General features: G+C 49.1%; 1 protein-coding gene across 8 annotated transcripts in view; it reads left to right on the top strand.

Annotated features, from left to right (window-relative positions):
- Positions 1–18,362, top strand: part of LOC119463076 (uncharacterized) — a 51,183-nt gene extending 32,821 nt beyond the window's left edge. For all 8 annotated transcript variants that reach the window (XM_049668048.1, XM_049668060.1, XM_037724108.2 and 5 more), the window contains one exon: positions 15,672–18,362. In XM_049668048.1, the coding sequence (XP_049524005.1) occupies positions 15,680–17,233 (1,554 nt within the window). In that variant the 5' untranslated portion in view covers positions 15,672–15,679 and the 3' untranslated portion in view covers positions 17,234–18,362. The remainder of the gene's footprint in view (positions 1–15,671) is intronic.
- The last annotated feature ends 7,583 nt before the right edge of the window (positions 18,363–25,945 follow it).

Consider the following 25,945-nt stretch of genomic DNA (forward strand, 5'->3'; position numbering starts at 1 on the left):
GCTAAAGCTCCCGTGTGTTTGTGTTGTGTGGGCGCGCCCGCGGAAAATAGTGTTAGATGGGAGGTTGGGCGACTATTTGAGAGGTCCCGCGTCTGATAGCTGTTCCACGCGAGATGTAGTAGTGCGTAGTAAAACTATGCTCCCGAGACGCGAAACAGCAGCGCCTGGAATGTTCGGAAACGCGTGAAATAAAACCCAGAAAAGGGCGTCCAACGCGCTTTGCGGATGTTATTGTTTTAGAAAGTCGTCTTAGAAAGTTCGAATGCGAAATAAAGGCTCGAAAGGGTTCGCACGTACGCGATAACGCCTGCGAAAGATTGACAGCTTTGGTATAGCGTGCAGCAGCAAATGCAAGAAATAAGCGTTTGCATTGCGTGATGCACACTGCGCAATGCCCATACGTAAGCGGCGCCGGGGATCTCGCGATCGTACGCTATTTCCGGGATTTAGCGTTCAATGCTAACGCACGTGAGGGCGAGCCTTGTGTGTATGCGAACGTATTGCTGAAAAAAAACAACAAAAAAAATACAGGGAAGAGACTGATACGACCGGACCCATTACAGGTATAGGAAATGGTACAAGGTAGATAGAGAATATTAAAGAGGTCTATACAAGAATGCTAGAAGGAAAAGCATTCATATCATACCTGAGTGACTCAAGCAGGCTAGGTGATGATTTGTCCCCGCCCAGTTTCAAAGGGGATGCCAATAAGTCATCATCATCGTGGCTGCCGTCCGCTTTGGATCTATCAAGTCACCGTCCGGCACTTTTTGATCCACTCGTTCCCAAATGATGTCCGTATTTGCTTTAGATTTGTGTCATGATGCTTCCACAGCAGAGCATTAGTGACAATCGTGCGCTGTTTCCACAATTAGTTCTAACATTTTCAGTGTTTTAGGCTTAGTAAGAGCGGTTGTATTGGCTGTGCATGGCTTCCGAAATTTGGCGGCGCGCGCTGCCAGATCTCAGAGGCCATAGATTATGAATTGTTGCTGGTACTTTTGATATAGATGGCGCCACAACCTAAATTTTTATCAGTTAGTTGTTGCCATCGTGGTAACTTAGTCGGTGCTTTGCGGATAATAGTTACATCATCGGATTAGTTTGATATTTGTTGCGTACTTGTACTTCGCGGACATTAACGTCTAGGTGGCTTCGAAGCAGTTTGTGTTAACGTTATTCGCGTTAGCTTTCCACTAGGTTCCGCTAGGTGACGCTATTCTAAACGTCTACTTCGCACTGTACTCTGCAGCGTACAATAGCATTAGCGTTCAGTCGCCCGCGCATACACTAACGCAAGCATTTTACGCTATCTAATATATGTGGAGTTAAGACGCAAGCTGTGAGCAAAAAAACGAAAACAATTTAGCCAGTCCTTAACGTGAACTTCGCAAATGTCTGTGTTACATATGTAGCACTCTAGTACTGCATGCGCACGACGCCTTCTTTATTTATTGATTTTCTGAGCAAACTGCGCTTGAAGCCCCGCGAAGACCGTGGACGATATTTCTGCACTGTAATCTAGCTACATAGCTTCCGGCCGTTTCTATGCCGAATCGTTGTTCGATCGAAATTGTCACCAATTTCTTTACTTACAAAAAAAAATGTCGCAGTTTCGCCGAAAGGCGAAGCATCGATTGCGATAGCAAGTTAGTAGACAACTATACGAACTAAGGATAGTAGTTTTATCGGCCGTATAAACTTGTAAGCATTCGCTTACTAGCTAAATTAACAAGCACGGTGTCACGTGCACAGGTGAACACGAACACATCTCGCTGTGAAAACGCTGGAGTGAGGAGGCGCGGCAGCAGCAGCGAGCGAATTGACCTTCGTGCCTCTCTCGCTTCAACGCGAACTAAACGTTGAAAGCACAGCGCATATGAAGCTACCGGTGCTAGTTGTATTTTGGCCACATCGCAGATCACTTTGAAGATGAGGCCCGCGCGGGCGCTCAATTTTTCGACGTCGCAGATGGCATTCAAGATACGGTGACCGCGCGGCCGCCGCCGGAGTTACTGTGTTTGGACTTTATACGGAACCTCACAGCGACGTCCACGGCGACGGCAGAAATGCACTTGGAGTGTCCATATAATTGCTATCGCAATAAAAATAAAACGAATGCTTACGGTATTTCTGAGTGCTTGTAAAATGAGAATGAAACTAAGAAAATATAAGCGCTGTGGGCTCTTCGATGCCTTCCATTAAAATAGCTAGTGTTTAGGTGTCTATTAGCCTCGTGCGCAACCAATGGCTGCGCTGCGAAAGGCGCTTCGGTTGATTTGACTTCAAGTCAGAGAAGCGAACAAAATTGGTTTTGAAGAAATACTCAGGAACATGGATGAAAATAAATGGACGGCTAAAGTGCACAAGTGTCTCTACCTGAACAGAGTGGACACAGAATGGAGGTAGAGGTCAAGAAAGTTGGCAACCAAGTACAGGGTAATTGAAAGTGTAAGTAGACAACCAGGAGTCATCAAAAAGAAAGTGAGGGAAACAGACAGTAAATTGGATGTAAATAATGGAAACAAGACTGGATATTTAGAAGAATGGCAAGAAAGAAATTAGGAGGGAAAATCTGTACAAAGGGCAGCGCCTTGCTATTTGAGGCTCGAGCTGGTTGCCCAAGGACAAAAATATACCGGGGCAAATATTCTCAACAAGATGAGTCATGTGTCTACCGCAGCAAAATTCCGCAGACGAATCAGCACACCCTAATGGAATGCGAAAGATACCCAGCAAGCCCTGTAGGTAACGTACGTACAGCTTCGTGAGCGCCGGGATTTAAAGTAGATGGAAGTATATACAAGCGGGTCAGCAGTGGAGATAAGCTAAAGACGTTTAGAGTTTTGGTGAAAAAAAAAAAGCAAGGAAGATATTGATAGGACCGGATCCATTACAGGCATAAAGAGGTACAAGGTAGATGTAAACGTTTTAAGGAAAAAAACTATTATGGAGATGTATAGAAAATGCTAGAATGAAAAACATGTACAGCGTACCTGATTTACTCAAGCAGGCTAAGTGACTATTTGTCACCGCCGAGCGAGTCAGTGAGAGTACGCAGCCTTGGAAATGAAGCACTATCGCACAGGGCTCACCCGCCAGATTTCGAGTCGACTAACTGGCATTGTTCTTATATACCAGTTTTACATTTCGCTCATAATTCGTCACCTTTGTGTTGCATACATAAAACTTTCTGGCAAGGAAAATCTCAATGTCTCATTAAAAAGCGGGTTATCTGGAACATTAGTTGCACCACGCTCTATTATGTTTCGCAATTGTCAAGCATGCGGTGCACTATGTTTTTGCAAATAAATATTATTACCACTTTGTAATGAAAAAAAAATGTGAATGCAGACTGACGCTTCCGGCGCTTCGCATTTTGTCCAGGAGAAAGAAGGCTGTTCTTCTCTGACCGATGGCGCATATTTCTTCGTAGTTATTTCGCCAACTTAACAGATTAGACTAAATCTGGCGCCCTGACTTTGTTTCTTGCAATGCATTTTATAGGCAACGTATCCGCGCGAAGAATCAGTATTGATTTGGGCAAGCAAGAGATTTTAATTGAACGTAACTTCTCTTTTTCTGTACTATCACGGATGTCTCGAGGGACTGTGTGATGATATCCTGCTGTTCTTCTGTTCATTACGCGGAACCCGCGAGTCAAAGTATGGGGCAACCACTGTGCGATTTTTTTGTTAAGAGCTAACGCTAAAGCTGCAGAATGCAATTGTGTTCCTTAAAGTGTGCGATGCAGAGAGAAAAAGAAACCGCCGCCATAGAAGTGAAGCCTATTCCTGTGTTTTTCTCCTGGCTCCTTAATGCACTTCTCGGGTACCTGACAGAGGCTCTTTAGGCGCTGCGATATCTCGCGTCACACGCGCGGCCTATACGTCGCCGAAGCCCAAGTGCATTCATCCCGGCAGGCCGCGCACCGGCTCTCCTCTGCATTCATCAATCTTCCCGCTTGTATCGTTTCGTCGTCCTGCCTTCTGTTGAAGAACGCTCGCAGGTCGACACCCGAAGTGAGCAAAACCCTAACGGCATATTGAGTAATGAAAGGGAAGTACGTGAAGGAGGGCTGTGGGAAGGAGGCAGGGGAGGGTGCAGTATGGTATCAGCGTCGTTGATAGCGATATGAAAAAAGAAAAAGGTGTTGGCTTTGAGCAAGAATCTGAAGTGCCGGCCTTCCATTCATTCTCATCATCGTTCGTCTATATACGCATTCGGGAGTTGCTGGTGTATTCCTTAGTTTGTGCCTTAGCCTGCGCGCTCCATCTTTAGTAGGACGCGCAAGATGTGCGCATGAGGTCCTCTCGTGATTGCAGGGACAAACAGAGAGGGAGGGGAGAGTAATGGAAGCGGTTTATGGATGTGTATTGTATGTCAGTATTCACCAGCCGTAACTATAGCATTGCTGGTATTCCCTTTGGGAAGGTTTCTGCGCGACACCGACGAAAGAAAGGTGAGGCGGTCTTCCGCTGTGATAGGTGAACGCGTGAACGGCAGACGAGCGCTGAGGAATGCAAATGTTTCACGTATGCCGTACCACAAGGAAGAACCGAGCTACACAGACGTCGCTAAGAGCACGCGTATATAGTGCTGCTGCTGCAAACTTATTTTCGTCACAACAAACTGATTTCGAGCTTGACTCGCTGATAAATAAGCCCGTGTTCTGAGCATATCTAGCTTTATAAAGTTAACTTTCAATTTTTTTTCTCTTTCTGTTGAAAATCAGGTTTATACTACGTTCAACGCTAAGAGCGCTTCGTGTTCGTCGCCTGAGTCCGTGCGCAGGCACCGAGTAAAATGTCTAGCGTTGAGGCCGCCGCTTCACTTCACCATATACTGATCGACTTCAATTTCGCAGTTGAAACATGTGCCCTAAGTGAATAATTAAAGCTTAATTAGTGAATTTTTAATTAGCACCCTGGGTATTGCGATTTGTCGTGCAAGTAACGTCCGCCTGTTCCATAAGTACACCTGCAAATACGGAACAGAACTGGCCATTTTAGAAACCTGTTCAAACTAAAAAAACAAAAAAAAAAACAAAGTGGTATAAAAAGCCAGCCAGACGACTAGCCAATAATTACGCGGGGGAAATCATATCTAAATAATTAAGCACTATAGGATTAAATTTACTGTAAATTTAGTCTTTTAATATAGATATCAAAGTGCGAGAAAAGACAGTTTTGCTGCGGGTGGGAGCCGAACTCACCACCTCCGCCTGACGTGTAAGATGCCCTACCGGTGAGCTTTGGCGGTGGCTGCTCCTGCGTCCACTTTTCTTGAATAATTACCCGCCCCCAATTAAACCCTTACTATGAAACTGCTTGCTTTCCCATGAGTTCAGCACTTGTCTCGCGATGAAGCTTATCGTAATTTTAGTCCTAAACCCCACTCCCTCTTATGCTAATACCACTCCATCTTATGCCTGTAGATTTCCAAATCTCATTGCTCCTCCAACTAATCCTCTGCCGCCATGGGCTATATTTTTCTTCAATCAACATTCGTTCGGCTACTCTAAAGAGAGAGAAAGAGATCGACAAAAATGTTTATTCGACAAAAATAAATAAGTGAATGAATAAATAAAGGATTTCCCCACGGGGAATTCCAGCAGGGTGCCTAGATTAACTCTATTCTCTTACTCCTCGGCCGGTAGAGCAGCAAGTTTCCCCGAGATTGGTTTTCGGTTGGCAGGGCAACCTTTTGAAAAGATGCATGCATTCGCTTAATGTAACGACTGAGCTCCGTAGCCCTGCTAGGCAGATGTTTCGCAGTGCCTCTTACTCTAATAGAACAACAGTGATGCGTGCTTTACCTTGCCTAGGAGAGATAACCAGCGCTCGTATTCACGAAAAACGCTAGAATTGTTCCTAAGAGAAAGTTCCAGCCTGTGCTTATGCTGGACATACTGTTGCCGAAGGCGGCCGACAAATGGCAAAGAGCACCTCAGAACGAAAAGCTTTGTGAATTGGGACCCAGTAGTCTTTCGGAATAACAGCACAAGCACGTGCTTGTGAGGGGAAAAAAAAAGGTGTCGCTACGTCTGAGCACGGCCCTCGCGCCATCATCAGGTGGGCCTGCGCGCGTGCGTAGAACAGCGGCAGCCGCGGCGGGAACGCCAGTCCCGAAGGACGCGCGCGCTCAGCCGGTGCGGAGGGGCGAAAAGGCACTGTAAAGGAGAAGCGGGCACGCTGCTCCCGCGTGTTCATTCAATTGTTTGCCGAGCGGGAGACGGGCCCACGATCCCTTTGATGCGGTGCTCGTGCCAACAAACCGCCCCAGCCCAGCGGCGCCGCCTCTCACCGCAGAATCGGTCACCGAGTCTGCTCCGGGTTCGTCCCGAGAAATCGTCATGAATAAAAGATGGCCAAACTACCCGCTCGAATCTCGATCGCTTCGGATAGATTCAGCTTCGATTTCCGCCAGGCAGCGTCTGCCCCCGCAACGTCAGCGCTTCTTTGTGCTTGCACGCCTTTCTCCGGCCTGCTCGCGTTTCTGTGCTCCCCGGACACGGTATGACTGCAGTTGAGTTGTTTCTTCCGCCTCTTCTTCTCCCCCCCCCCCCCCCCCCCCCCCCCTCTGTCTGTGTGATTTTCTTTTCTTGCTGCTGCGAGCTTTCATTTAGGTGAATTTATGTCTCCCGGTGTTAAGCGTGCAATAGCTAAAGGGCACGGCTATGGATAGCCTTTGAAATGTCGGACGCTCTGTTAGCCTGCTGAAGCACCGAACGGCGTCTCCCGTTCTGTACACTTAAAGGGCGGTGCGTTTGAGAAACACTGGCTGCTCGCAGGAAGCTCCTTGGAGCAGACGATCGTTTCCAGGAGTCGTGTGGCCCTGTGAGTCAGGTGTGGTATAGATGCAAGTCTATTTGCATATTTAGGCTGCGCCAGCGTGCTGCGAACGGGATGCTTCGGGGAGGGAACGTCGCTCTCCAAAAGTGACTCGCTATGCGTGACTGCATTTTACGCCGTACGCTGGCTTCGTGTGTACTCGCGAAGTAGCGAAACAGGCAGCATTTCAGAAGGAGCACAGCGCACGCCAGGTCGAAAAAAAAGTAGCAAAAGCTGCGACGCGCTGCTGTCAGCGTATGGCTGCTGTCCATGAAATTGTACATGCACCGTTTGTATAGTACGCGTTCCATATGAGCGGAACAAGAGCAAGCTTCAGCTGGACAAGCGCTTTGCTTTCTCGTCACCGTGCGCTACTGAACTGTTCTTACGCAGGTGTTCAAAAACGTGCACTGCTGGCGGATGTTATTATGCTGCTTTTACTATACCTATCGTTTTATTTCTGTTGATAAAATCAGCACGTCGTGCTCGGATTTTTGGGCTGACTTCTGCAAGCATTCCTATAAGCTCCTGTCCACTTCGGCTTAATGCCGGCTGTATCAGTTTGATATAGTGACGTCATGGCTGTCATTGCCCGCAAGTAAAAGCTGCCAGCCGCAGGTTTGGTGTCCAGCTGCAGCTTTGGTGTCCAGCTGCGCCCAGATATTTCTGTAGTTTGCGGCCGCCTTCACGAACAACTTACATATTTGCAATTTTTTATATTAATTATACGTGCAAGTCTTTTCACGTGTATGACGGCGCAGCAAAGCCGCTTCATTAATTTTTACCCGTGAGTCACCGGCGGTCGCAATGTGTCAAATTCACGCCCTCCAGATGTCCAGTCTCGAAAGACTTCATCGATAAATGCAGATTCACCGATGTTAAAAAAAAGTAAAATATCCTTTTGATCTATGAATGCTATGAATATTTGAAGAGAAAGATTGCGTCTGTGTTTACTGTTAGACAAATACTAGTTCGCCCCCCCCCCCCCCCCTTTTTTTTTTTTCTTTCGTTTTCGTAGCTAACACTTGGCCGCGCGCAGTTGAAGGGTCTCGCGTTTCTGAGAACTTTATCCACAGGCAGTCCGAAGCCAATAGGCCTGGCCTGGCGCAGTCTCGCGCCACGTTTTGGGGCCAGACCTCGGACGGCATTCGTCGATTAAGTGGCTCACGGCATTGCTTCGAGCAGTGGGAACGAGCGGCGATCGCTCAACAATGGCCGCCGAACGCAATTTCGCGGTCACGGCCGCGCATCGCCGCAGCAAGCGTTCGGCGGAATTTCCGCGTTTCAGCGACCGACAGTCTTGCCGAGAATCGGTACATGGCCCTCCGGTGCCAGTTACGGCTCCGTCGTCGGTTCTCGAGGCTTCGTCGGTGGGTCGGGAGCGATTTCTGGTATTGATTCGGGCCATTACCAGGACCGTCGGCGGCAGCGTTCGTTGCGCGAGCGCCACTGCTGCTTCTCCTCGGGCCGCCTCTTTCCCTTAGCTGCGTGAACTTGGCTCTTCTCGGCGGTTTGGCTCTTTCTTTTATCTCTCTCTCTCTCTCTTCTTTCTGCCCGCGCGCGCGCGATTGTTGGGAGAACAAAGAGACGTTGTTATTCGGGTAGATTCGATTTCCAGTTAGTTCTCCCAGGCGCGGACGTTGGAAACGAGCAGTCCAGGGTACTGGTTTAAGAAGCTGCGGGGGGAGACGGACACAGTTACGGAGACATTATCCCGTCTGGGCGCTCTCATTAGAGCTGGTTTCAAGGCTGCTGCTCTCTCTAGCCGGCAGTTTGCGGGCCTCCCCCTCGGAGCCCAAGAGGGGGGAGCACCCGGGTCGGGGCAAAAAACAAAAACAGTATCTGCGCGGGCAGAACAGAACCCGGGGCTCGTTTGTAAAGTGTTCCGGGAGCCGCCGCGCTTCACTCGAGGCCCGCTTCCCGCTACTTGGTTTGCTTCGTGCTTGCTGGAACTCGTTTCGAACGCCGCTTAACGACGCTAATGAGAGCAAGCAGCTGGCACTGACTGAGCAACTAGCTCCCAACAAAGTGTTGTCAGATCCTCGCGGGTGGCTTTTCGCTGAGGCGCGGCCCATAAAATTGGCGGTTTATTGGGGGCTCGGCGGCTGCCCGGCTTTCTGTCGACCTTTTGAACAGCACTTGGGCGTGACGGGACGCACGTGTGACGATTGCGTGTAACGAATGCTTGTGTTAGTCTTCGGGTCGCGAAACAAATATAAAAATAAGAGGAATATATGACGCATTTGGGTAAAGCCGCGTTTAAGTGTATCAGTAAACAAAGCCGGCTGTCTTGGATGCGGCACTTATTGCGCCGTATATAAATGTGTCGCCACCCTGTCAGTAAAATGTTCGAGTCTTGTCGTTTCTGCAATGTTTTTGCTTCTTTGTACGAGGTTTCTCATGCTTAGTATACGTCACTTCTGAAAGAAGTGTCACCACAAAAGTTACAATCGGTTAAAGCCCCGTATCTTTGCGCGACCAGTATTTGTTCACTCTTTCAAGGCAACATAGCGAGCGTCCGAAATACGGTGATCGTTAGGCTTTATAACCGGCGCGGTATAGACTTTGCTATATCCTATTGCCCATGCACGTTACCTTGTGACCGGGGCACATTCAGGCACCGCCTTCGAATGAACACAGTTTCTGGCTTCGGTACACCTTGTTTGACGGCACGTTGGTGTAGCAAGCTCATTCCACTCGCAGGCGAACCGAGTAGATTTATATTTTCGCTGTTATGGCAGCTCCAGACACGAATTCTGCCATTAACTCAAAGTTCCCGACGATCGCGGTACACCAGTCTCATTATGCTCGTAGTTCATTCGTTGCTCCGGTTTGAGGTTCGTGCGTCGCAGAGCTCCGCATTGTTTTCCCTGCGGCCCGAAAGGATTGAATCGCGTCATTGCTAACTAAAAGGAAACAAGTAAGAGATTGAGGAGAAATATCGCAGCTACCATTGTTGTTCTATCACGCTCGAAATTGCGTAGCCTTTCCCCGCCCTTCTGTCAGCAACAAAGGCGAGCTTCGTATTGTTTTCGGCCGCAATGAAAGCATTACTGGCGTGCAGAGCTTCGCGCACAAAAGCGCGGCGGCGCTACCAGGCGAATGGCTCATTACGCCACGTCTGCCGAAGGCGCTCCGCGAAAGGATTTCATAACAATGAGTGGAGACATGCGAAATTGGTCCGCACACAAAGGATGCACCCCCTCCATTCTTGCCTCCCTAGGAAGCCGGAACAGTCCGCTTATTCGTTTATTGCCCCGGGCCGAAAGAAGTAGCAGCAACAGTACTGCCATGTATTATGTCGCATTAAGAATTGCAAACAGACGAGTGTATTGGCTGACCAGTTGAACAGCCGCAAGTGGCGTGAAGAAATGGAAAGCTGCCGTCGCTCTGGCTGTTTCTCGCTGTACGAAATTCAGTTCAAATTCAATTCAGGCCGGTAAATATTTCTCTAGTACTCCAACACAGCGGGCTTGAACTTCTTATACTAGCTTCCTTATTTTTTTTTCTTTCTGTAAACGGGCGTTTTGTACCTCACTTCTGCAGAATACATGACGTAGGGCATGATTAAGCTGTTCCAGAGTAACTATCCTGCATGGAGCGTTGGCAGTCGTCCTAGATTTGCGCATGTAGATTGAAAAAGCAAACAGGAATATCCGCTTTCACAAGCGTTCGTACAGTCCAGTAGCCTTTAAGAAATGCAGAAGGTTTTTTGTTGCCTTTTGCATGCAATAATGCACTGACCATTGTCCCAGGATCTTTTCCTCCGAGAGCGCTCTATTATCCAACAGGCTGAGTTTAGCTTGCAGATCACGGTCGCTGAGCGTCAAAGCATGAGCAGTGACACAGAAGGTGCTCTCGAGTCTCATCGCAACCGCACAAATTGCACGCGCACTGTTGGCCGTTTCTATTAGGAATGAATCGGCATTTCTAAACGCGACGCGCAACCACATGCGACACAGTAAGTTGTTTCGCGATGGGAGAGTCCAGGTGGCAGGCGAAGTCGCAAGTTAGGGTTGAAAGAGTGCAAGCGTTAGTTTGTGAAACCCGGTGAATTCCATCGTAGAAACTTGTGCGATGTGGCGAGCAAGTGATTGAAGTTGCCGCACAGCATCCGTTCTTGAGAGTGGTATATAAGCACCCGTTGATGTTTTTGATGAGCCGAGCGAGCAGCTTCATCTGCGCTGTCGTTGCCGACTATTCCGCAGTGGCTCAACAACCACTGATATACAATGTCGTGTCCTTTCTCGACCCCTTGGCGATGAGCGTGCCTTATTTCTTACACTAGCTGCTCGTGTAACCCATGACGTAGGGCAAACTGCGGAGTTTGTAGGGCTGCTTTCGAATCGCAGAAAATGGCCGAAAGATTTGGTGGCTGCTGGAGCAGTATTGAGTGCACCTTGAAGACCAGCAAGTGCTGCTGCTGTCGACCTCGTATTGTGAGAGTATTTAAATTGCAAGGAGATGGCGTCTCTTCTATTGCTCCGGTAAAGCTGGGTGAATTTGAGGAACTGTCCGTATACGGTCAAAATAAGACATGTTTAGGAGAAGCTGAGACAACTGCTTCAGGGCTAGTAGTGACAAGTCTGCCTTCTTAACAATCCCAGGCACACGTCAATTTGCCGGAGACACCACAATGCCGATGTTGGGCGTTTCGCAGGCTTGAAGCCAGGTGGTATCGAGTCATGGTGTCTCGTCACACAATACCACAGATTGTAGCCTGTGGTCGTCGCCCTGGCAAAACGGCTAAATGGTGGGATGGTAGCCGTGAAATGTGTCAAATGTGCGCTCTTAGCGTCTTAGCCACGGTATGAGTGGTTATCTGGTGCTCCTGTGCAAAGACAATCGTGGCAGCTGTCGAAGGACATCTCGGGAGGCCACGACATGTCCGAAGTGCTTGGGCTTGTCCAACGCATGCAAGACCGATCTCCTTGCACTACAGTGTACAAGACGGGAAGTCTGTATCGCAGAAATCCGAGAAAAAAGTGACGTGTTATAGCTGTAACACACGATTTTCCAGCTGTGAACTTAAACATATTCTCGATACAAACGAGTTATTTCTTCATGTAGGAGACATGGGGATTCCAGATGAGGTCACGATCCGCAATAACGGCTAAGAACCTGCGAGTTTTCTTATACATATGTTGCACGGACGTCATCGCGGACGCCATCTTTTGGTGCCAGCAGGTCGAGAAGGGGCGTAAGTAAGGAACATGACAGCATGACAGCAACAAAAAGCGCTTCTTGCGTCGAACGTCAGAGCGATAACAATGATAAACCGGTGAAAAACAATCGCCGTGAAAAAGCAAAACAGTTTGCGCGTGATAATACGTTGCACTGACGTCATCGTAGTCGCCGTCTTTGGGTACCAGCGTGGTGAGATATGGCTGCGTGACGTCACATGTACACTATCTATACACAATTTACTGGCCCTCGATGCACACAGGGTTGAAAAGGACATCGGTTTTCGTGTAAATGCCACTGGTGCACATATTTCTGTTGATATGGTCAGACCTTGTCGGCGAAGGTATGCCGCTGTCAGGGTTGCCGCTTCCTGTACTCTGGCGCGCACTTGTGGCCGTGTCACGCCCGACGACCAGGTGCAAATATCGCCAAAAGCTGTCGCCAGCAACTGGCGAGGTAAATGATGTGTATTCGAAGTTTCGCTTGTCCTTGCTACTTGTGACTGCAAGCGTCTCTGCGTGCACCCGTCGCACGCCTTCTTTGGTGAAAAAGAAAAAAGAAAGAAATCGCAGGAGGAGCTTTGAGGTGATTTGCTCGCCGTTCCGAGACGATAGCATAAAGAGCTCCCTCTTAAGCGTCGCCGCTCAGCCCCCCCATTTCCCTGTTCGCTCTAAAGAGCACTTCTATCGCGCTGCGCTGTAATGGGATGGCTTATGAAAATATTTTTCGATAGACGGGATTGGGAAACTCACTGCGAGAGCTCACCGCGAAGTGCTTAATGAATCCCAGTGAAAAATGACTTGGAAACGACTTGGCGCATTCTCGTTTGCGGCCGTATACACGCTCCGAAAGCGCCGTTTTACGGAAGCCTTTGGCCACGCAGGCTCGTGTATGCGTGAAAAGCGTCGGCCTGGAATTTTAAAAGAAACGAAAAAAAAAAAGAAAATTTGGCCGCGAAAGGGGGTTCGTTCCGTACCAGTTTTGGATTGCTAGCGGCTCTGTACCCGTCTGCTCCGTGCTCCTCCTAACTTCGTCTTTTTTCACCACTCCTTTTAAGATTGTCTCACACCTCACATGGACCCGAAAGTGTAACCACGTACAGACCGACCGACACTTGTCTGAGATGTTCGAGCGGTCGACTCCGGATTAAACGCGCGACGTCTGGCGATACCTGCCGCGTTCGACATGAGTTGATGAAGAGCGCCGTGAGCATCCTTGCGATATGCATGCGGAACCTTACCGATACATAGGCATGCACGTTTTGCTGCTTGCATATGTCGGTTATGGCTCATTGATCACACTGTCGCACGAGATCGCGGGATCGAATCCCGGCCACGGCGGCAGCATTTCGATGGGGGCGAAATGCGAAAACACCCGTGTACTTAGATTTAGGTGCACGTTAAAGAACCCCAGGTGGTCGAAATTATCCCGGAGTTCCCCACTACGGCGTGCCTCATAATCAGATCGTGGCTTTGGCGCGTAATACCCCATAATTAAAAAAAAATCACACTGTCATCCGCGGTTCTGCTCGCAGACAGATAACATGCAATCCTACGCCTCGATAAAATCGCGCATGATTAGCACGCGCTTGTCCCATCCGATCTCGCGCCCAGCACACATGGCGAGGAGTCTAAGGTGTATTCCGGCGCATCCCGCTCGACTACTTCAGGCATCTGTGATTCGGTCTGCGTATTACTTCCAAGATCCGCCGGACACCGTGGAGCGATGCCCGTTTTATTGAGAAACAAAACCAGTCCAGCAGCGCGTATTGTTGAGCTCCAAACAGAAAAATAAATGACCAAATTCCACGCACTATAAGCGGCGCCATGTACCCACATGTTTCGAACATAGAAGTCTCCTTTTCCACTTTATCAACACCACATGACTTGGGCGGTTGATGTAGTCGCGCTTTTTATTATCTTATATTATTATATAATAATATTATTATCATGTAGTGGTCTTCGGACGACGACTCCCATATTCCCTTCCCCTTGCAATTAAATAATGGGCTTTAAAATAAATTACGGGGTTTAACGACCCGAAAAAGCGCTGTGGTTCAGAGTGACACCGTATAAAGTGGAGAGCTCCGGTTTAATTTAGACCACCTCGGCTTATTTAACGTACACGGGTGCTTTTGCATTTCGCCCCCATTGGAATGCAACAGCCGCGGCTGGGAATCGAACCCACGTCCTCAGCAGCACTACGCCATAGCCACTGAGCCATGGCGGCTGGAAATGATAGAATTTTCAACAACAGCGAACGCACCTTGCGCCATATGCGCATTAGGGCATGGAGGTTGGCAGGCGCTCTGTTGAGGTCTGTTATTAAGCCCGTCATCCTTGTTCTCACATTTTTAGGCGTATTTTCCACGAAAAGCGACTGACCGAAATATTCCGTGATGCGCGAGAGTCAACCGACTGCGCTGTTGAAAGTAGAACATTAAACAAAAAATCAAGTAGAGCAATCTCGTGTTTCTCGCGTACTGCAGAGCTGGATTGCGGTCATTGAGAGAGGGAAAAATAGTACGCTCTTCAACTACGCACGAAATTTGAGCAGGCACTTGGGCCACTGTTTTTTATTTTTGATGACCTACGTTTTCTTTTATATCTTCCCTTCCTTCAGAACAAAAACTTGCTCGCAGAGGAAAACTCAAAACGAACCTGAATTTGCAGTGTCCCATGAAGGAAAACTTCGCTGAAAAGGGGCGGGTATAGTAGTTTGCTTAACAGTTGTAATCATTGTTTGAAGATATCGAGCAGCAAATAAAATCGAGATGCAACTTCACCTGCGAAGCTAATACCTGATGCGAGTCTCGCTTCTGGCTTGCTTGTTGCATCTTTCAGGGGATGGGTTTTTGGCCTCGGGTGATTACAGTACCACATTTGTTTCAGCATCTCAACAGTTACAGCTGAACTGCTTATACAAGAACTCCTTATAGGTACAAGATAGCGCCGGAGACTGAACGCACAAAGGCAGTACGTCGTAAAGTGCAAGTTACATAATATGCTGTAAGGCATTTCCGCGCGTTCGTATAGCCATTATACTTACATTAGGTGTGCGTATGCTTGGCGGACGCTGTTTTTTGTTGGTTTTATTGTGTGGTATATTTATGTCGTATTTTATTTTTCTTTGCAAACTGCGGGAGCTTGCTGGACGGTATAAAGGCATCAAGGTGTCAGACAAGCGATGAAGAAATGCACATACTGCTTATTTTCAGGCGGAAGCATATCTGTAATGTGACAATGCTTTAGTGGTGACAAATATAGGAGTAAAAAAGGACCAAGTCCTTTTCTACTATGAATGTAAGTCTTGTAGTCCGACTTACTTTTTACATCCGTGAGTAATTCACGGCGCAATGCAGTTAATTCGGTATACCTATATTAATAACTAGGTGTTGTTTTCGCTTGTTTCATTCAAACGTCCTTTCATAGTTGCAGTGCAACCTGAAGTTACGGACGCTCAAATCCGGTTTTCTAGCTATTACTGCTTGGAGCAATAAACAATCAATTAGCTGACGACATTTGAGCGTCATTTAGATGCTGATACGTGACTTTGAAACCAAGGGAATTGAAAGAAAGCACTGTGGCAGGACCCACTTGACAAGAGTCCCCCGACGTGCCGCCTAAATTCACTATTGTCCGCTGTTGTGTCCAGGTTCCACCATGGCTTCACCGAGGCCGGCCATGGAGCGAGGGTGCTCACGGGTGTGCGTCATACTGCTCTACCTGACTGGCATGCTCCTCATCATAGCTGGCGCCGTCGCGGGTGGCTTCATCGTCAACTACCCCGACATCCTCTTCTATCTGGCCCTTGCGTCCGGGTCAGCTATTGTGCTCGGAATCCTCTTTGTGTCGTTGTCGGCCTGTGTGTGCTCCAGGCGCAGGCCGCCGTCCTCCAAGGATGCCCAACGGAAGTTTGCCGCGCCAACGTCGAACGGAGTCAAGGGCAGCTTGGCCACTGACTTCAAGGAAGCGTCCGTGGGCTCGCGGGAAGAGCTGAACGGCTCGGCACCTTCTTCGCGGCCCAGCGACGGACTGTTAAACATTGCGCTCGAGAAGGGCGAGTTCTTTCACAATTCTTCCATCGACGCGTCGAACCCCAAGAAGGCGCAACAGAAACCCGTGACAAGCTCACCGCGGACGACGAAGGCGAAGCTCGCTCGGGATGACGCCGTTTTCCCGGAGCCGCCGAAGGTGGCTGAAATCTCCGCTGCCCATCGGTCCCAACCCGACAGCCTTCGAAAAGCGAAGGCGAAGAACGGCAAACTCCCCAAGTCCCCGGCGAGCGTCGGTGACTTCGCCTCGTTGGGATTTCAGGAGGACGACGGCGTCTTCGCGCCGGAAGAGGCGAAGAGCAAGCCTTCTGTAAAAGGGCGCGGAAGGGTACCGTTGACGGCATTCAAGCAAACGTCGAAATCGGTTTCGGACCTGGACGACGAATCATCGTTCGATTCCACAACGCGGGCTCCCCAACAGCGGACTGCAACGACGCGTCCGGAAACGCCGCAGATGGAGCCTCGGCTGGCGGTCAGCTGCCACAACATCCTGAGCGAGGAGCCCGTGCGTGTGGGCATCGCGCACCTGCGGCAGCGCGAGGACACGGTGGCCAGGAAACCTCCGGTGCCCCGCAAGGTGACCGGCATCGCGCTGCCGGGCATGGTTCAGCGAGCGCCCGCGGCCGGTGCGTCGTCGCAGAGCCAAGACGACTTGAGTCGCGTTCGCCTGAAACCGACTGAGCAGAAGCCTCGAGGTTCGCTGCGCGACCAGGTGCCGGAGGACGGCAAGCAGAGGCTTCAGCACAAGTCTGTGCCGGACTTTTTCCTGCAGGACGGCGGCGCCAAGCTCACTCTGCTGGACAGCAGTTCCAGTTCCTACGGCAAGTCGAGCCGAACCACGGCGCCGGAGACGCCGCTCAACACGTCCATGGCGTCGTACGCCGAGCCGGTTGGGCCCGAGGACCTGCACAGGTGCAATACCGTGGGGCTGCCACCGGTGCCGCTCCCGAAGCCCGCGACGAGCGGCCAGCAGTTCCGCTTGTACACGCCCAAGGAGGACGCCCTTGTGATGGACAAACAGCCGCTGATGGCAGACTGGGCGGCCAGCGTTTCGTCCAAAAGCGACACATTTTCTAGTGACGAGGCAGAATGCCAGAGACAGCTTAGCTCGTCCCAGGAGCTGCTTATGGGAAGTGTCAAGTGCCTGGAAACGGAAATCTAGTTTTATGTGTGCATTGCCGACAGTGAAGGCGCCTGGTGTGCCCTTCGATGAATAGCGAGTGGCCATTTAGTTGTGACGCTTGGTTTACTACATCCATCAGACTGCTGAACGCTAACTACTGTCGTGAAGATTAAAGTGTGGTGATATTAGCGCAACCTTCGCGAGTAATATTTCTCTCATTTGAATTTTATCTGGAGTGAATATTTGCGCACGGAAAGTAACAAACAAAGGTTAATGTGTACATGTCTTAGACGATGACCTGTACTCACGTAGTCACATAGGCTAGACGCCTTCATATAACTTCTCCCCAAACGACCTATATCACCTTTTATTATTTTTCTTTCTGAGTACGGATAGATAGAAAGTCTGCTTTGACAGATAGCGGTGTAACGGATTTTCAGGTGGATTTCTGAAGAAGGCTCAAACTATCTGCATGAAAAATCGCAATGTCCAGACACCTAAGTAAATATTCACACATTAAACTTTTTTTTAAAATTTGCATTTGGGAACATGTCGCGATTGTAGAAGTCATGTCTTCTTAGCCTAATACTAGCACCACTTTAGAGACATCCGTCCTAAAGATCAGCCAAAAAATACATTGGCGTTCCAGTTAAGTTCCTTCCAAAGTGCTAGAGGTAGGCTTCTGGAAAACTGGAGCGCCAGTGTATTTAGTAGTAGATTTTAAGGGACTGATGTACAAAAAGGGCTCCTAGACTTCGGACTTATGCTAAGCCAACATGACTACTATTCGGCTTCAATTTTGCAATTTCGACATGTATCGCGATATGATTTATTAAAAGTAATTAGACAACCTTCAATTAGCTACATGGACATCGCAGTTTTTCGCACGAGTAATGTTCGCCTCTTCAGGTGATCCCCCTGAGCAGGGCGAGTTGCAATATAAGCTTCAAGTAATCTAAATGCCTTTCCTCTCTTTGCTCTCTCTCTCTCTCTCTCTTCAAGTAATCTAAAAAATATATGTTCGACCTAAAAAAACGCATGATGTGTTCCGTGTTATACAGTGTGTGTGCTCGTCGTTACACAGTGATGTATACATCTTCAGCCGACTGATACTACATGGTACTATCGTTATTTTTATTAAAGCAAACGCGCGATCGCTTGCCAGATAGCCTCGTTGTTAAGCTTGCTCGTTACCCGCCGTTATGGCGTAGTGGTTATGACGTTGCGCTACTAAGCCCCGAAGGCGCGGGATCGAATCCCTGCCGCGGGCCGCATTTTGATGGGGGTGAAATGCCAAACCGCCAGTGTACCGTGCATTGTGTGCACGTTAGAGAACCCCAGGTGGTCAAAATTAATTCCGAGTTCCTCACTACGACGTGCCTCATAATCAAATCGTGGTTTTGGCACGTAAAACCCCATAATTTGATTTGAATTTAAGCTTACTCGTCCGCGTGTTGAACGGCGCCGAGGCACGATGCGAAAAGGAACTGAGGTGCCCCTGCTTTCGAATTCTGCACCCCTTCTTAAATGTTTCTTTCCCTTTTGATAGTGCACGCGAGCGGAGAAAAACGGCAGAATCTGCTAAGACTAATCGTGCCACGTGTCGTACTTACCGTTTACTCCGATTTGCTCCCAGAAAGACGATAGAGTGCGTTCATATAAAATGCGAATAAAACAGCTCTTGCTCCGCCGGGCGTGCAACACGAAAGATTAGACTTTTAGCTCGGCGGGTTATGTTTCGCTCCGCTCGTAGTCTCTAGCGCAGCGTCGCACGAGAAGAGGTTTAGCCCGGCGATCCTTCCCTGCTCGGGCGGAGCACTTTGCTTCGCCACCTATCAGTCACGATTGAAGTTATCATGTGATGAATATAGAGGAAGCTTGCTTTTATTATGCTAGAACAACAAAATAAAGGTAGATTGATATTTTCAGTGTATCATTTGATATTAGTGGTGTTTTGGATCTAATAGTGAGGACGTTACGTTAGAAAAAAGTTGGCTACTGAATTCAAGCCCTAGGTACAACGCAAGACGTTCTCTGGTGCCAGTTATAGTAGACGTGTTACAGTAGACGCCACATAAACATGCGCGCCAGCTGAGCGCATGATCTGAACGAGAAAAAAAAATCGCTCAACACAAGTTGACATCTACGTAAAGCGAAGCATTCTCGGTGTAATTGGCTCATGAAACGTGTGTGTGCATATAAAGTGTGGATTTCGAGGCGGAAAATATCAGTTGTTTCGCCATAAGGGCGAATCAATGAATTCTATAGCAACAAGTTAGAATATTACACGAAGGTAAGACTCGTAAGTGTAGTGGCAGTATGAATTGAAGTAAACGTAAGCTGAAAGTAAAAACGAACTGTTGTGTTAGGGGTCCTCTGTTTACATGCTGCCGTCGGGCAATTTCATTTATGGTTATTAATTAAAGCCAACGTCCTAGTGAGCGACTTTACCACCACTTTTCTGTATCGGGTATGTTTCAAACATCCCTCCTGGGCCGATCCCTGAGATAAAGTGCACAGCCGCGCTAATAAAATTACGTAATTTTCACGTTTGAGTTCTGATAGTTTCGCACTGTTAATGTGTAAGTCTGATAAGACTTAAGATAAGAGGCATGCGCTGTCAGTGTTTTGTTTCATGACATGTGTTTGTGGGCTACCATTCTCAAAATCATTGGGAATAGTTCTGTCAAAAATGTAAAACGTAAAACCTGGTATGAGCTACTTAGTGGTAGAATGGTGTGGCAATATAACCCGCACGTCATATAGCATGGTATGGCATATAGCATGCATATACCTAAATATATGCGGAACCTCACGGCGACAACGACGACGGCAAAAATTCGCTTGGAGTGTCCATATAATCGGTATCCCAGTTATATTAGTATTAAAGAGCAGCATGTTATGCGAAGAAATTATTTTATTTGCAGAGAATTATAGACAGGCTGGATATTATATACACATATTTACGTGTAGTAAAAAAAAAAAAGTGCCTCGAACTCGGCAAGAAAACTTCGCTTTGAAAACACTCACTTTTAAAGGTTCCTCACATACTGCTGCCTCCAATATCTAATCTTAAGGTTAACGTGGTCTTTATAGGGCGTTGCGCGAGTTAACGGCGGAACGCCCGTTTGGCGTTCTCGAAAACGGTCATCCACTTCACGTCGTCTCAAAGGGCCGTTTGAAGTTGACGATGTCAGCGCGCCGGCGTTCATGCTGGTGGCCGTCACGTTGGTTTTGCAAAGCTGCTCGCTCGCTGGGCCGCGCACCGCTGGGGTGAGCGGGCGTGAAGTGTCGCCCCGTAAACTAATGCGTAAAACCGCTGATCGCTTCAGCGTTCTGCGTATGCGCACTGGCTCGTAAACCCGCCTAGCTAAGTCTGTTCTAAGGTGGAGAAGCGTTCGGGACAGGGGTGCAAGTAGATGTAAGTACTGTTGTCCCCCTTTTGTTTTCGCATCTCGTCGCGGCGCCGCACAACATGCGGTCGAAGCGGCTATATGGGGCACGGGCTCGCGTGCAGCCTTTTATAAGGATGACGATAGCACATAGTAGGTGACCAAGTACGTTGATGCTTATGTACTTTACCATTATGAACGTGTAGCAAAAGAAGGAACACGGTTACACGCCCTTCTTTTGTCCGTGTTTTTTACGCGCAATGCAACATGCACCTTCGTAATGGAAAAGCAAAAAGCCAAAGGAAAATTTTTTATCAGGAACGCAGCATAGGCCCTAAAATTCGCAGAGCTGGAAATAGGCAGCTGTAGCTGAGCGTTCGCTGTCCGCCTCTCTCAGACTTGTGTATCCAAAAATGTAGGGCTGTTGCTGAGCGTTTATAGTCTACTCCCCGTCAGACCGGTGCATGCTAGCAATTTGCACACAACCGTTCAGCGGGAACGCTAGTGCGCATACGCACAACGCTCGCGCCAGCGGCGGAACGTAGAACGCTTCCCTCGCATCGCGATAAAGCCGATTGAGCGGAGCGTTCGTCTTGGCTTCTCGGTGGTTCCGCAACCAAGCTGATGGCGCGTCACTCGCGTCTCGGTAAGACGCGAGCTTATCAAAAATTGTGAAGTCTACGCAGTTCCGTGCAGTGCCTCAGCGCATGAAATCTGAGCGGAACGTAAGCGATGCTCTGGGCCGCTATTTTGTAGCGATGCCTTTAAAGTAATAATGCCTTTTCGCGCTTATCGCGCTTTGTCAGTGGTCAGAGCGACGGTCCGCTCGCGTTATCAACGTTGATATCGTGAGCGGACCGTCGCTCTGACCACTGACAAAGCGCGATAAGCGCGAAAAGGCATTATTACTTTAAAGGCATCGCTACAAAATAGCGGCCCTGCTAAAACTAATTTGCGCGATGCCACTCAGCGCGAGCGCTAATGCGCGTGCGCATAACGCTCATACATGTAGCGGAATGTAATAGCACCATAGTGTGCGAGAATAATATTATAGTACACTATAGTGGCGCGCCCGTTCGATAATTGTGTGTTTTTATCGGTCGTTGTAGTAGAATGTTCCCCCGCTCCGCTGCCGAACCGATTGCGCGAAACGCGACGGTGCCTTCTCGTGGCCTGTTCGTCGCTTTGAAAACAAGCTGACCGCGCGTCGCTCGTGTCTGTGAGAGACTAAAACCACTATATATAAAAAGTAGCGTCACGCTTTGAAGAATGCCGCCGCCTCCTCGCACACCCTGTCCGAGGCCGACGCCGCGTCGGTATTGGCCTAATGGCATCACGTGGACCGTCGAGCCCCCGGGCGCTGGCTGCGTTTGTTTACGATCACGCTCCATCGCCATTTTCGCCCGAGAAGCGTCTACCGACTGGCGAGGAGCACGACGATAGCGACGAACACAGTCGGCGATCGTCGAATCTGATCAGCGGTGAAAGATAAACAAGTGCACGTGTTTCAAGCGGTGTAGGCGGCGCAACGGTCGAAAAAGGAGCGCGAAAGAGAGGAGAAACGAGGAGGAGGGAAGGCGGAGGAGGAGGGGTTTTATGAGAGACGCGCTTGTCAGAACCTAGAAATCAATGCAGTTTTCAGCAGCGTCTGAGCGCGTGAAATGTATAGGCGTAAGCGTACCATAAGCGATGCTCGGCCAACACTCCGTATAGCACCATAAAACGCTCTGTAGCAAGTGGATAGAGGAGGTTTTAAATGTTGCGCTATTTCAGACCCCGCCTTTCACAGCTTATCGAGGTATAAACGTCCTGCTAGTTCCCTCAATGAATTTTCGTCGACATTTGGAGCGGTATTTCTCCACTGCATAGAGAATTGTCTCCAATAACAGCTTCGCCGGAAAAAGTACAGACAACTGCGGTCCGGAATTATGCAAGTCTGAAGCTTTGCTTAACAGATTGCACGTAGAAATTGACACATAATAATGTATAGGGCTACTGCTGCACTTCTTACAGGCGTACATTGGTGATCAAGAGGAAAATAATGTTAAACAATATTCTTGCCGTCAAGGCTAAGTGAGAGCCTGTAAAACACATCAACCTTCGAACGCATTTCTGTGGGCATAATGCACCGTAGTGGGATTTATCGATTATCGCTCAAAGAGCGGGTGCTTATTGTTCAATCCTTCTCATCTTCAGAAAACGATAACTTTCATCAGCATTTTTTGTCCCAAACGTTGCCAGTTACTCAACAAATGTCACAGTTTCGCCTAAGGGCGAAGCAATGAATGCGATAGCAACACAGCAAAGTCATACCAAGTAAGGTGTGCGGCTTTGGTAGCAATATGAATTGTAGTAAACATGGGCTGATTAAGTAAGCAGGTGTGCTGCGGCGCAAGTAGACTGACATGAAGAGAGACTCGATGACCACGAGAAGGCGCGTGTGACACGGTGGTGTTGATGAGAAGCGCTTCCCGTGGGCAGCGCGTGCGAAGGGACACACCTGTAGCGCTGCACTGCCGACCCGGGCAGCATTGCATGTGTAGCGTGCGTTGGAAAATGTGGCCCGACTATTACTAACTGATTGAACAAGCGTGGTGTGAGCGCGCACAAACAAACATGAATAGATCACACTGAATGACTGCAGACAACGACTGTCAAAACGCTGGCAGCAAGCGCATACGCCGCAGCAACGGGCGAAGGTACGTGCGGTCTATCGCTTCAACGGAAACTGAGCGGCGAATGCACGGCGCGTAAAGGTCAGAGCCGTGTGGAGATAAGCGACGGTGCGAGCGAGCGACGAGCGCGGTTGTTGGCAGAGTAGAAGTGCGCCCCCCCGCTCCCTCCGGCGCTGGCTTCCCGCTTCCTTGCTTGCGCGTGGGAGATTGAGTGGGAAGTTCCCCTTGCGCCCGGTTGCAAGATAGGCCTTATAGGTGCCGGAGCGCAGCGTCGCCCCGCCTCCCTCCCTCCCATAGCCCCACGCGCGACGGTCGCGTTTGCTTTCCGCCGTGCGTTCGCTCTCCGTGATAGCGCGCGTCCACCGCACGCTACCGCTCGGGCATACGGCGCGCGGCGAAGATTTTATCTATAGGGAACCTCGCGGCGACGGCGACGCCGACGGCAGAAATCCGGTTGAAGTGTCCATATAATTGCTATCGCAATAAAACCAGGTCAGACTTAGTGTTTGGCGAGAGCCGTCGCTTCAATGGGTGCCGTCATGCTTGTTGACGTAAAGTTTCGAGGCAAGTACGCAAACCCGAAACGCCATGTGCGTCTTACGCATGCGCAGTGCTGACGGCAATAGGTTCGGGGCCTTAATTCTAGGGTGTTTCTATTGGTCAATGATGTTTGATAATGTAGTTGCAGTAGAATGTAGCAGCACAGTGACAGGTCAAGGACGCCGCAGAGGCTCTTCCCCCAAAAGCGTGCAGCGCCTGCTCAGCGCACCTCCGTGACCCCAGGAAATACAGTTCACACGGGCACGACGTGCAGACCATTTAGTGGCTCATCAACGAACACGCCGTGGTCACGCGGATCATTCGGTAAACACCGATAAGCACTTAGGGGCAAGGATGTCTGGTCTCGCCTAGATTCCGGAGACGCTACTCGCGCACAGCTTGGAAGGCGCATTGCAAAAGGCAAGCGGGCGAGGAGGATATCGAGGTGCTGTACAAAAGGTGAAACACCGCCGCTACTCTAGGGTTCACGACACAGCAGCAGCTGAGAAAAAGGCAAAGACGTGGACAGCAGGGAGAAGGGCGGAGATGTGGTCGAATCAGTGGAGGTACTTCGCTGGCGCACACGTTCCCTTCGAGAGGGATTAGCCGTTGCATCGTTGACCTGTCACTGACTTCAAAAGTCTCGGTAGGCGTTTGCCGGGGACGAGCTTTCTCCACGCCCGGAAACGCAGCCCAGAACTGCGACTGCGGAAACGCGATGCTCTACCTCTACTGCGCCACTAACGCCAGTGTTCACATGCGCTACTAAGGGGTTCGTTGGCGAAAGGGAAGGTTGGCGCTATCTTCTGCAACCCTTGAGGCAGCACGGCTCAGCGCTCGCGAGACGACTTATACCGTCTCGAACTACACTCTCCTGTCGCGTCAATGCGATTCGCCTTCCCAGCGTATTGCCGTGGCTTACTACACGAATGCGATGCGCTGGAAAAGCGGTGCGCCACTTGCCGCATTCATGTAAACGCAGCTGGTAGTGTTCCCTCTGCTTTCTGGACGCCGAGCGGTCGCTTCGCGTTGGCTCCCCGGGCGCACGCCATGCGACATACAGATGGAGTAAGAATAGCCTCTCCGAGAGTTCAAGTCCGATTCCTTCGGACTTCAACGTCCGGGCAACGACTAGAACTAGTCTCTGCATAATATGGTAGCATAGTACCAACCTGGATGGTGCCTGGATATGCCTCAAGTACATAACATTAAAAATAAGACACAGAAGGTAGTGAGCATTTTTATGTGAATTGACCTGAGAACGCGGTGCCCTTGCTTGTGCGCAAGATATTTGCCGAGAACAGCAGTCTTATCGCTAGGATGTATAATTGGGTTAGCTGGTACCTCGTTTTTTGAAAAATGAAGCTCTGCGACCACAGAACACCGCTTCGTTCTCCTTTCTTGTCCTTCTCTTTTGTGTTTCGTTGTCGCAGCTCTCTCGTTTCTCGGTAACAAGTTATATCTTCTATATATATATATATATATATATATATATATATATATATAAACAAGAACACTGAACTGAACACTGAACTGGAGGTCTGAACTATAAGTTCAGACCTCCAATTTCGTGAGCAAAAGCTGCTGCATCAAGCACTGATGCATCGCTCTGTAATAAGAAGGAGTTCGGCGCTTTGTCCATCGTTTGTTCTGCTGACGTCATTAGAGTCACTTCTAGGAACCGTCTGTTACAACTTTAATTTTGAGAACACTTGTAAATTGGCATCGTTAGTGCTTAATTAGGAAGAAGTAGCGTGAATTAAGACAGGAAAAAGAGGACGATCGAGAACCAGACACAACGAATCAACTAAACCATTCGTTTTGTTAAACCTATATTTAATAGAGCTCTAAAAGTTACAAGCTCGTAACATATGATTACGGGAATACGCCCTAAAAACGTCAGCAGAACGAACGACTGACAAAGTGTGCAATCCTTTTCTAATAAGCACTGTACCGGCCAGCCCTCATGAACACAATTGTTAGTGTCGCCGAATCTTTGTGGTGGCTTTGCCATGAAGGCCAGATCCATCCGCATTAACTCTCGTGAGGTTGCCGTCGAACGCTCCATCGACATCGGGATGCCTCGACATTGACATGGTTGGTAGGGCGGATTTCGTTATGGGCGGGATATTACGCGATCCTAT

This window comes from Dermacentor silvarum, chromosome 1 (genome assembly GCF_013339745.2).
Source record: "Dermacentor silvarum isolate Dsil-2018 chromosome 1, BIME_Dsil_1.4, whole genome shotgun sequence".
In the NCBI taxonomy this organism is placed as follows: Eukaryota; Metazoa; Arthropoda; class Arachnida; order Ixodida; family Ixodidae; genus Dermacentor; species Dermacentor silvarum.